At 45.5% G+C, this 12453-nt stretch overlaps 1 protein-coding gene across 1 annotated transcript in view; it reads right to left on the reverse strand.

Annotated features, from left to right (window-relative positions):
• Nucleotides 1-407: 407 nt before the first annotated feature.
• LOC115479045 (chloride anion exchanger-like) overlaps nucleotides 408-12453 on the reverse strand; it is a 49854-nt gene continuing 37808 nt past the window's right edge. Inside the window, exons 15-19 of the mRNA XM_030216761.1 lie at nucleotides 11984-12079; nucleotides 9607-9840; nucleotides 5624-5678; nucleotides 4570-4715; nucleotides 408-536 (exon numbers count right to left, since the gene is read on the reverse strand). Of these exons, the coding sequence (XP_030072621.1) occupies nucleotides 408-536; nucleotides 4570-4715; nucleotides 5624-5678; nucleotides 9607-9840; nucleotides 11984-12079 (660 nt within the window). The remainder of the gene's footprint in view (nucleotides 537-4569; nucleotides 4716-5623; nucleotides 5679-9606; nucleotides 9841-11983; nucleotides 12080-12453) is intronic.

Below are 12453 nucleotides of genomic sequence, written 5' to 3' on the forward strand. Positions count from 1 at the left end.
TTTAAAGGCAGCCGGCAGCGGCAGGAGGACGCGGACCTCGGCTGGCGGGGGTTGGGGTCCCCCGCCAGCGAAGGTAGGCGAGCAATGGAGGGGGAGGGTTGGCAGCGGTAGGGGGGTCCAGGGCGAAATCTGTGGGGGCCCAGGCCCCTGAGGCCCCACGCAGATACACCCCTGGTCCGGAGCAGTCGCTCTCAGGGCAACCTTCGAAAGCTAATCAAGAAATGTATTAAGTTATGTCCAATAAAAAAGCTATCATCGTATTTTCTTTTCCATGTTTTATTTTGTTTGATTTCTATTGATAACCTTTAAGAGTGGACTAACACGGCTACCACATCTTTCTAAGATAAAATCATAAAGCAAAAGCTGTGCTCGTATACAGGGCAAGCTTTATGGGCCAGATCTTGGTCTTAGAACAGTTTTTGCTGATCATCGGGATAGATATCAAGACAGAAAAATATTTCACTCACTGTACAGTCTCTGTTGCGTAACTGTCCACTTGTATTTCCATTCATGTAGAATTTATCTCCATCGTTCAACTGCCAACAAACATTACTGGTTATACACAGAATGAACAAGGATGGATTTCTTCCTCTCAAATATCTTTGAAAATACAGTGGGGGAAATAAGTATTTGATCCCTTGCTGATTTTGTAAGTTTGCCCACTGACAAAGACATGAGCAGCCCATAATTGAAGGGTAGGTTATTGGTAACAGTGAGAGATAGCACATCACAAATTAAATCCGGAAAATCACATTGTGGAAAGTATATGAATTTATTTGCATTCTGCAGAGGGAAATAAGTATTTAATCCCTCTGGCAAACAAGACCTAATACTTGGTGGCAAAACCCTTGTTGGCAAGCACAGCGGTCAGACGTCTTCTGTAGTTGATGATGAGGTTTGCACACATGTCAGGAGGAATTTTGGTCCACTCCTCTTTGCAGATCATCTCTAAATCATTAAGAGTTCTGGGCCGTCGCTTGGCAACTCGCAGCTTCAGCTCCCTCCATAAGTTTTCAATGGGATTAAGGTCTGGTGACTGGCTAGGCCACTCCATGACCCTAATGTGCTTCTTCCTGAGCCACTCCTTTGTTGCCTTGGCTGTATGTTTTGGGTCATTGTCGTGCTGGAAGACCCAGCCACGACCCATTTTTAAGGCCCTGGCGGAGGGAAGGAGGTTGTCACTCAGAATTGTACGGTACATGGCCCCATCCATTCTCCCATTGATGCGGTGAAGTAGTCCTGTGCCCTTAGCAGAGAAACACCCCCAAAACATAACATTTCCACCTCCATGCTTGACAGTGGGGACGGTGTTCTTTGGGTCATAGGCAGCATTTCTCTTCCTCCAAACACGGCGAGTTGAGTTCATGCCAAAGAGCTCAATTTTTGTCTCATCTGACCACAGCACCTTCTCCCAATCACTCTCGGCATCATCCAGGTGTTCACTGGCAAACTTCAGACGGGCCGTCACATGTGCCTTCCGGAGCAGGGGGACCTTGCGGGCACTGCAGGATTGCAATCCGTTATGTCGTAATGTGTTACCAATGGTTTTCGTGGTGACAGTGGTCCCAGCTGCCTTGAGATCATTGACAAGTTCCCCCCTTGTAGTTGTAGGCTGATTTCTAACCTTCCTCATGATCAAGGATACCCCACGAGGTGAGATTTTGCGTGGAGCCCCAGATCTTTGTCGATTGACAGTCATTTTGTACTTCTTCCATTTTCTTACTATGGCACCAACAGTTGTCTCCTTCTCGCCCAGCGTCTTACTGATGGTTTTGTAGCCCATTCCAGCCTTGTGCAGGTGTATGATCTTGTCCCTGACATCCTTAGACAGCTCCTTGCTCTTGGCCATTTTGTAGAGGTTAGAGTCTGACTGATTCACTGAGTCTGTGGACTGGTGTCTTTCATACAGGTGACCATTGCCGACAGCTGTCTGTCATGCAGGTAACGAGTTGATTTGGAGCATCTACCTGGTCTGTAGGGGCCAGATCTCTTACTGGTTGGTGGGGGATCAAATACTTATTTCCCTCTGCAGAATGCAAATAAATTCATATACTTTCCACAATGTGATTTTCCGGATTTAATTTGTGATGTGCTATCTCTCACTGTTACCAATAACCTACCCTTCAATTATGGGCTGCTCATGTCTTTGTCAGTGGGCAAACTTACAAAATCAGCAAGGGATCAAATACTTATTTCCCCCACTGTATATGGCTAAGCAAACATCCTAAACTGTACTGTGGTAGTGTATCTATGCAGTAGCGATAAAGAGGCTGATGGCTACTTACAGACCTGAGCTATCGAGAACAAGAGCACCTTTCTCGTCAGATTTGATGAGAAAGATGCTGCATGTTTGGGGGACAATTAATTGATAGAAACTGCCATCTATTAACGTTTCAATTTTTCTCAGAAGTGGACTCTTGTCATCAAAATCCAAGGGTCCAATAAATCAGATAGACTATAGGGTGCCACCAGCCTCTGTGCCATTTTTGTTAATGTAAGGACTCTTTTACTAAAACACGTTAAAAGCTGGGCTTAATTCATTTTAATGTAAGATTTTACCGCAGGCTAAGCCCAGATTTAACGAGGCCTAGGTTTACCATATGTCCGGATTTCCCCGAACATGTCCTCTTTTTGAGAACATGTCCGGGGCGTCCGCCGGGTTTTGCCCGCCCGCCTGTTTGTCCGGATTTCTGGACAAACGGGCGGGCAGGCGAGCGGCACTGTGGGTCTCCCCTCCCCTTACTTACTATCTGCCCTGGTGGTCTAGTGACCTCTTTGGGGCAGGAAAGAGCCCCCTCTTTCCTGCCCGGAGTGCTGCTTGCCCTTGCCCTGCATCCTTCTCAGTCTCGGCTTGGGATTAAAAATGGCCGCAGAGAGTTGAAGCGGCCTCGCGAGACTTCAACTCTCAGCGGCCATTTTGAATCCCGAGCCAAGACCGAGAAGGATGCAGGGCAAGGCAGCGCTCCAAGCAGGAAAGAGGGGGCTCTTTCCTGCCCTGAAGAGGTCACTAGACCACCAGGGCAGTAGATAGTAAGTAAGGGGAGGGGAATATGTGACAAGGGGGAGGGGAGGTGACGGGAGGGGAGGTGACGGCGGGGGGCAGGGGAGGGGAATATGTGAGAAGGGGGAGGGGAGGTGATGGGGCAGGGGAGGGGAATATGTGACCCGGGGGAGGGGAGAGGAATATATGACAGGGGCGGGGCGATGATGCAAAAGGGGTGGGGCATGGGCAGGACAGGGGCGGGACATGTGTCCTCTTTTTAAGAGGACAAAATATGGTAATCCTAACGAAGCCATACTTTAAGGGTGTTTCTATTTTTCCATTTTCAGGATGCAAATTAATTTTCCTATTTGTGCATACCACCTGGAAAAAGTTAAAACGAGAGCACTAACCTGCTCCTATTTAGGAATAGGAAAGTGATAATTGCTCCTGCATTAACTCTGTTATTCCTTTAGCGCATGTTAATCATAATACTGTAGCTGGATAATGCTTCCATGCCCATTTCTTGCCCGTGTCACACCCCCTCAAAATAAATATTTTCAAAAATTCACTAATGCACATCACATGAAAACAGGAAATTACTGCAAAAAATCTTTTGCACATTTTGCAGTAAGCCTGTTTTCAACTGCTAACTGTGTGTTAAGGGCTTAATGTCCTTTAGTAAAAAGGCCCCTTAGACTAAGCATAGGCGCCCAATGAATGCCAATTCAGAACTACTGCCCAATTACCGTGTGGCCTGGGTGGTAATTTCATTTTTTACGCGTGTCCAGTATGCACACCGAAAAATTTCTGGCGCACAACGCTAACCGGGCAGTAATCAGCAGTGTGCGCACGTTGACGATTACCGCCTGGTTAATGCATGAGACCTTACTGCTAAGTCAATGGGTGGCGGTAAGGTCTCAGGCCTAAAATGGATGCACACCAATTTTTATTTTGAAGCACATCCATTTTCGTCCAAAAGAAAGGCCTTTTTTTGCAGGTGCGCTGAAAAATAGACCTGTGCGCGTCCAATACACGTGTCTACACCAGCGCAGGCCATTTTTCAGCACATCTTAGTAAAAGGACCCCTTACATATTTGCTGGACTGTATGTTCTAGTTTCTAACTTATTAATATGACCTTTCAGGACACTGTTCCCTCTAAGCTCAATGGGAGTCCTCCACCTATAGTCGTGCCAGTGGGGTTGGGGGGGGGGGGAGTGCTGTTTCACTATCACATTTTCAATACTGAGGGACAGGCAAGCTCTGCAGGGATCCAGGGAACCTGCCTGTCTCTAGCCACTGAAAACACAATATTGATGCACCACCCTGGTGGACTCCCGTTCAACTTAGAAGGAACGGTGCTTCAGGTCATTGTAATAGAATGGCTAGCTTTGCAAGATGTTCACAGGAACTGACGTCAGACTATGCCTTCCTCTTGCCCAATCTTGCTAGCTCCTAAAATAATCATTCTTCAGGTTTAATTCATATGTAGCGTATAGTCACATGATACGTAACGATACAGGAATATTTTAAAGCTGTCAACCCACTGCTTTAAAAGTCGGAGCCATGTAGAAGACGTGATTCTTACCTCAATGGCTTTGCGTTTTGATAAGTGGTACAGGTCCTTTGTGCTCAGTACATATAGCACTGCATCATGAATGGTCAGGAAAAACATAGATGTCTTAATTTCATCATCAAAAAAATCACATCTTTGAAGTTTCTCCAGAAGATCACCTGCAGGATAACAGAATATAATAGAAAACTTACTTGCATTCCTTATTTAAAAAAAAAAAAATCTACCCCCCCAATCAAAAAGTGAGATTAAGTTTCATGTGCAGAATTGCAAGGCACAGATCCCTACCCTTGACAAAACATGTATCTAAATTTGTACTTTAATCTCAAGTGTTAATTACTATGTGGTAATCTGTTTTTACAGGTAGACCAGACAAATTTAAAGCAAGCCAGTTATATCAGAAACCGTTCTTTCTGCCGGGACGACATTCTCATCAAATTCAATACAAGGGCCATTTCAGTTTTACTGTAGATTTTATTAGGACAATTTTCAAAGCCATTTGTGAGTGAGGTGATTGAATTTGCATATGAGAGGTGACTTATTCACAGTTGTTAAATTGCATGTGGATTGTGAGAAATTGCAGGAGGACCTTGGGATATTAGGAGACTGTCCAGCTCATTTTCGAAAGACAAGGGTGCCCATCTTTCGACACAAATCGGGAGATGGGCGCCCTTCTCTCAGAGGCGCCAGAATCGGCATAATCGAAAGCCGATTTGGGCATCCCCAACTGCTTTCCGTCGCTGGGACGGCCGCAGTTCCCGGGAGCGTGTCGGAATGGTAGCGAAGGCAGGACAGGGGCGTGCCGGGGCGTGGTTAAGAGATGGCCGGCTTCGGCCGATAATGGAAAAAAAATGGGCGTCCCTGGCGAGAATTTGGTCCGCTTTTTGGTTGTAGGATCTCATCAGTCAACTGGATAAATAAATATTTTTTTAAAAATTCTTTTTAGAGTCTTACGTCTGGTTTTATGGCATGGACAGTTGTCTAAGACCAGATTCAATTCCACATCTCCAGAAGGAGTAATACATTATGAAGAACTGTATTTATAAATAACACTCATAAAGCAACTCACTGTCTGTTCCAACAATGTACACATCAACTTCAATTCTGATGAATTCTTTCAAAATCTGTAGTGCAAAAAAACCCCAAAACAAAACAAAGAAGTATTGCTCAGTAACAATGTACACAGATCATGACAATAACAAACATTCAGAGGCGGACATTTGTAATATTCTGCTTAGTTCTTTACTTTGTATGCTTTCCATTTAAAATGAATATAATACAAACGACCATAGCACAACATTAGATTTCATGTTATCGAGTTAGACGTACTAAGGGGACTACATTTTGTTAAAAGTAAAACTACTGTATTTGTGGACAGCAATTTTATAATGGGGCACCCAGTACGATTTCCTTTTGCCTCTCTTTTACCATCTTTTTAACCCATTTCCACTATCACTGAACCGCTCAGAGACCCATCCACTGCCTCTCTCATGTGCCTCTACAGCAGAGCACCCCCATCCCTTTTCAATGCCATTCAACCTCTCTGCAAGCTCCAGGTCATTTACACCATGTCTTAGCCTCTCCCCACCCTACATCCCCTTTCTGTTAACTCCATTTCACACTATAATTTTCCTCTCTGAGCACACCACCCGAACTCTCATCCACTCTCTCATTACCTCTCGCCTTGACTACTGCAACCTACTCCTCACTGGCCTCCCACTTAGCCATCTATCCCCCCTTCAATCCGTTCAGAACTCTGCTGCACATCTTATCTTCCACCTGGACCGATATACTCATATCACCCCTCTCCTCAAGTCACTTCACTGGCTTCAGATCAGGTACCGCAAACAGTTCAAGCTTCTCCTGCTAACCTACAAATTCACCCAATCTGCAGCCCCTCCTTACCTCTCTACTCTCATCTCCCCTTACGTTCCTACCCGTAACCTCCGCTCTCAAGACAAATCCCTCCTTTCAATACCCTTCTCCACCACCGCCAACTCCAGGCTCCGCCCTTTCTGCCTCGTCTCACCCCATGCTTGGAATAAACTCCCTGAGCCCATACGCCAGGCCCCCTCCCTGCCCATCTTCAAATCCTTGCTCAAAGCCCACCTCTTCAATGTCGCCTTTGGCACCTAACCACTATACCACTATTCAGGAAATCTAGACTGCCCCAACTTGACATTTCGTCCTTTAGATTGTAAGCTCCTTTGAGCAGGGACTGTCCTTCTTTGTTAAACTGTACAGCGCTGCGTAACCCTAGTAGCGCTCTAGAAATGTTAAGTAGTAGTAGTAGTAATAGTAGTAGTAATTCCAACCCATCAGCACACTCTCCACTCATACCTACCAATTTCCAAGTCCTCACTATCCCTTCCAAATTCCCACTCAGTTTCTCCCATCCATAATTCCTTGTTCTGCTCCTATAACTCCCACTGAATCACATGGAGGGGCATAATCGAACGGGGCGCCCAAGTTTTCCTGAGGACGTCCTAGCAGGATGTCCCGGCGAAGGGGCGGGGAAACCCGTATTATCGAAACAAGATGGGCGGCCATCTTTTGTTTCGATAATACGGTCGGGGACGCCCAAATCTCAACATTTAGGTCGACCTTAGAGATGGTTGTCCCCGGTTTTCGGCGATAATGGAAACCGAGGACGCCTATCTCAGAAACGACCAAATCCAAACCCTTTAGTCGTGAGAGGAGCCAGCATTCGTAGTGCACTGGTCCCCCTCACATGCCAGGACACCAACAGGGCACCCTAGGGGGCACTGCAGTGGACTTCACAAATTGCTCCTAGGTGCATAGCTCCCTTACCTTGGGTGCTGAGCCCCCCAAATCCCACTCCCCACAACTGTACAACACTACCATAGCCCTAAGGGGTGAAGGGGGGCACCTACATGTGGGTACAGTGGGTTTGTGGTGAGTTTTGAAGGGCTCACATTTACTACCACAAGTGTAACAGGTAGGGGGGGTATGGGCCTGGGTCCACCTGCCTGAAGTGCACTGCACCCACTAAAACTGCTCCAGGGACCTGCATACTGCTGTCAGGGAGCTGGATATGACATTTGAGGGTGGCACAAAATATTTTAAAGTTGTTTTTTAGGGTGGGAGGGGGTTAGTGACCACTGGGGGAGTAAGGGGAGGTCATCCCCAATTCCCTCCTTTGGTCATCTGGTCAGTTCGGGCACCTTTTTGAAGCTTGGTCGCAAGAAAAATGGACCAAGTAAAGTCAGCCAAGTGCTCATCAGGGACGCCCTTCTTTGTTCCATTATCGGCCGAGGATGCCCACGTGTTAAGCACGCCCCAGTCCCGCCTTCGCTATGCTTCCAACACGCCCCCATGAATTTTGGTCGTTCCCGCGACGGAAAGCAGTTGAGGACGCCCATAATCGGCTTTCGATTATGTCGATTTGGGCGACCCTGGGAGAAGGACGCCCATCTTGCGATTTGTGTTAATAGATGGGTGCCCTTCTCTTTCGAAAATAAGCCTGCAAGTCTCATTTCTTCCTTGTCCCATCCATCTTCTGCTCTGCTCCTCTTCTCCCTCCCCCATGAGTCTCTTCCATCTTCTGCTCTGTTCTCCTTCTCTCTCCCCCCCCCCAGTCCCATCCACCTTCTCCTTGCCCCTCCCCAAGTTCCATCCATCTCCTGCTCTCTTTTCCTTCTACCCCCTGAGTCTCATCCATCTTCTGCAGAGTTCTCCTTCTCCTCCCAAATCCCATCCACCTTCTGCTTTGTACTTCTCCTCTCCTCTCAAATCAGATCCATGTTTTGCACTGTTCTTCTTCTCCCCCCTCCCCAGTCCCTTTTCATCTTCTACTCTGTCTCTTCCCCCCAACTCCCATCCATCTTCTGCTCTGATCCCCTTCTCCCCCCCCCCCCCCCTCATCTCCATATCCCATCCAAGGGGCAGCATCTGTAAGCTGGTCTGGTTGGGGCATTGGCTCTGGTATTGGCATTGGTGGTACCAGATTATATAACAGCTCCTTTCTGCTCCTCCTAGGGGTTGGGCCACACGATTGCAACCTCCTCAGTATGAACCATGGGGATCTGTATCTATAGAGCCCTTCACAGCTCAAGCATCATCTGTTTTAACTGCATGGTTGAAACCATGCCTTTTTGCTGTCCTAACTTTTTTCCGCTTATTTAACCATTTAGCAGAGTGAATATTGCTGCTAACTGGGTAAATTCTGGCTCCTCCCCAACTCTAGTCCGGACAGTGCTACAGCAGTCAGAGCAGATATTCAGTGGCACTGCCTGGTTAATTGTTACTGAATATTCCCCCCCCCCCCCCCCCCCCCAGCCTGCTCAACATGGTTTTATCAGGCAGGAGCCTCTTCAGCCCAATTAAACCTTTTAAAATATCAGGCCTTATGTGTCTTTATGAAATACGAGTCTCAATAAAATAAAGCCTACGTAGACACCTTCTTGCCTTCTTAATCCAGATACCCTGTTATAAAAGAACCTTCTTCACACATTTGGCAGCCCTAGGGAAACTGATTCCTAATAATATAATGTGTATCATGCAGACACAGAGGAATTGGTTTGTGATAGACACTCACAATGAGAGAAACCCTATGGGCCCGATATTCAGCACAGTTAACCAGCCAGGAACGGCCGCCAACTGGTTAACTCGCATCTCGATGGATAACCGGTCATGTTCAGCATTATTTAACCAGTTATCGCTGCTGAAAATACCCGGTTAGCTCCAAAAATAAAGCCAGTGATGATGGGGGCATTCCGGGTCTATCACTGGTTAAGTCCCGATATTTGGAACTTAACCAGCCAGGCTTAGTGGCCAAATAAGGCCAGATAAAAAGCAGGCCTATCTTTGCCTGCTAAACCATGACCGGTTAAGCCTGAATATGGACTTAATCGGTCATGCGCTAGCTGGTGTTGAAAAACCTGAATATTCTATGTCGGTCACCATAAATGGCCCGGCACTGAATATCTGGGTTGAATGCCGGCAGCGGGCTGTCAAAGCGCTGCCCACCGACGGCTGAATATTGGGGGGTATAATACTTAAAAAAAGATTACTCCATGAAAAGCTAATTACCGCTTTAAAGCCCTTCATGGCAGAGACATCAAGGAAGGATACTGCTCCAAAATCAAGGATTAAGCTGTGCATATCGATCTTTGGGACACTAATGTTGTTGGGGAGGTCTGAGTTCCAGTCTATCTGAATTGGCAGGTCTGCAGTATAAGTGGGCTTGTCGAGCTCTTCTATTTCATTATTGTCCAGTTCTTCTTCTGAATCTTTGTAGTCATAAGAAGTGCAAATCATACCCTTCTGTATTAAACAAATAAAGGATATATCAGCATTTTATCTTACATCATGAATGAAGCTTTACAAGTTACCCAGACTGTAATCATTTTTTTATATTCTTTTTAATCTCACATACATTTATTTTTTCATTTTATGGACCCCAGTCCCCACAGACAGCCCACCCAGATGATGCAAATGTCCATGATAGCCAGGATGACTAGATGCAAGTTTCTCCAGTGGTGTCCACTGGACTGGCAGGGGTTACTGCAGTAATGGAAGCCCTTTTCCAGTCCTTCCTCCCTGGGACTGAACATGTCACCTCCATAGTATGCCTGACCCCTTCTGACCCTGTTGGATAGAAGACATGAGTTGAGCAGGTCTGAGCCAAGGGACCAACTTTTAACTGGATGGTTTCATAGACAAGTGGTCTAACCCACAATGTTGCTGATTTGTGGTCTTTTGGATCTAGTACATCAAGACATAAATATTTACCTACAGACAAGTGGACTAATCTTCAAGCCAATGATTTGCAGATTTCTGCATGTGATTGAACAAAATTTCCCCAGCAATGGACAACTGGGCCAACTGCCTTAGGTGTGAAAAATGGGTTAGCCCACTTGTAAGACCATCCAACTGTCAGTCTTAAAGCTAATATAGAAAATATGGGAGCAGTATAGCACAAGGAATAACAAAACAACAATCACCTAAAACTGATCTATGAAGCCATGTGGAATTTCACACTATCTCTTCACACGGAATATCATTATCTGGTCTTAAACTTTTATTTATTTGGATTTTGCTCACACTTTCTTTGCACCTCCGGATGAGTTAGCACACACTATCTGCCACCTCCAGCCATTTAGTGCACACTAATGCCTGTTAGTGTGCAGTAAACATTAGTAAAAGAGCCCCTTGGGGCTAATTCTTTAAATGGGTGCCTGGTAGGATCCTATTACATAAAGGAACATAGGCACCTATTTTGAAGAATACTAACAGAATCAGGTATATACGTGCCTGTAAGTTAGGTGCAAGCACTTATGTCAGCTATAGGTCTGGTGTCAGTGTGTGCACATAAATTCTGGTGATATGTATGTGTAGAGGGGAATTTTTGATATGACGTCTAAGATGGACTTTGGATGTTTTGTGGTAAACGTCCCAAATCCAAATAGCACATGTGATCATTTTCGAAAAAGCAAAACGTCTATCTTTTTTTCCCCCCCAAAATACCATTTGTAACAAGGTTTTGTGCTCTGTGCATTTATCTTTTCCAGGCCATTTTCGGGAAAAAATGCACAAGTGAAAAATGTAGAACATCAAACTACTGGGATGTAGGAGGGGCCAGAACATTTTAGCAGACTGGTCCCCCCAGACATCCCAGGAGAGCAATGGGGCACTGCTGTGGACGTCATATAAATGTTGCCAGGTACACATCTCACCGTTGCACCCTTATCTTGTCTACTGAGCCCTCCAAAATCCACCCAAAACCCACTACCCCCAACTGTACACCACTACAATAGTCCTTATGGGTGAAGGGTCATCTATATGTGGGTTCAGTGGGTTTCTGGTGAGTTTTGGAGGGCTTACAGTTTCTATCACAAGTGTAACAGGTAGGGGGCGGTATGGGCCTGGGTCCACCTGTCTACAGTGCACTGCAACCACCACTACACTACTCCAGGGACCTGCATGCTGCTTTAATGGACCTGGCTATAACATCTGAGGCTGTCATAGAGGCTGGTGAGTACTATATTTATTCACATTTTTTGGTGGTAGGAGGGGGGGTCAGTGACCACTGGAGGAGTATGGGGGAGTCATCCCTAATTCCCTCCAGTGGTCATCTGGTCATTTAGGGCACCTTTTTGTGTCTTCATCGGCATAAATACTTTTATATTAATATGTTCAAAGTACTTATCTTCAATATTTTCGGACTGAACATATTAATATAAAAGTATTTATGCCGATGAAGAAGTTAGTGCTGTTAGTATTGCCCAAAAATTATTGTGGGACAATTATGCTCTACTGAGGCAAGAGTTTAATAATTATTTTAGACAATTGTGAAATTTTTGGAAAATTTTGATGATTGAAGTGGTGGAGAAAATCTGGGACTGATAAAGTGGATGTGATTTCGATGAGTGGTCCCCAGCAAGAGATATTTATAATACAGACTTACCGGTGTCATCTGCAGCTCTCCTTTTTTCAGCAGCTTTCTGATTTTTCTGAGAGCTTTGTTACGTTTCCGTAGCACCCTCAATGGATTGAAGCCAACCTGGAAAATATGTTTCTAGGTGAAATTTTCAAACTGTCTTTTCTCTTTGGACCTGAAGAACTTAGACAATGCTCCAAGAGTAACTTCTTGGCTATGTGTTGAAATCCGCTGTAGTGAGCCTATTTCCAGACATAGCATGTTGTTTGAAAGGAAGCTTCACTTTAAAATGAACTTTACCTCAGCTCTGCCTTAAAATCATAACTTCACAACAGCCTCATAAACCAAGATGGTAAACATGCAAGAAAAAAATAAGATGCAAGAGAAAGCAAGTTTTGTCTTTTGTGGCAGGTTCAATGTGAAAAGTTACCAAGGGTAGGTGGGGTTGTGAACTCTGAAAGGCATATCCCGTTCTAAAGTTACCCCATTGAATCTAT

The sequence above is a fragment of the Microcaecilia unicolor genome, chromosome 10 (genome assembly GCF_901765095.1).
Source record: "Microcaecilia unicolor chromosome 10, aMicUni1.1, whole genome shotgun sequence".
Classification (NCBI taxonomy): Eukaryota; Metazoa; Chordata; class Amphibia; order Gymnophiona; family Siphonopidae; genus Microcaecilia; species Microcaecilia unicolor.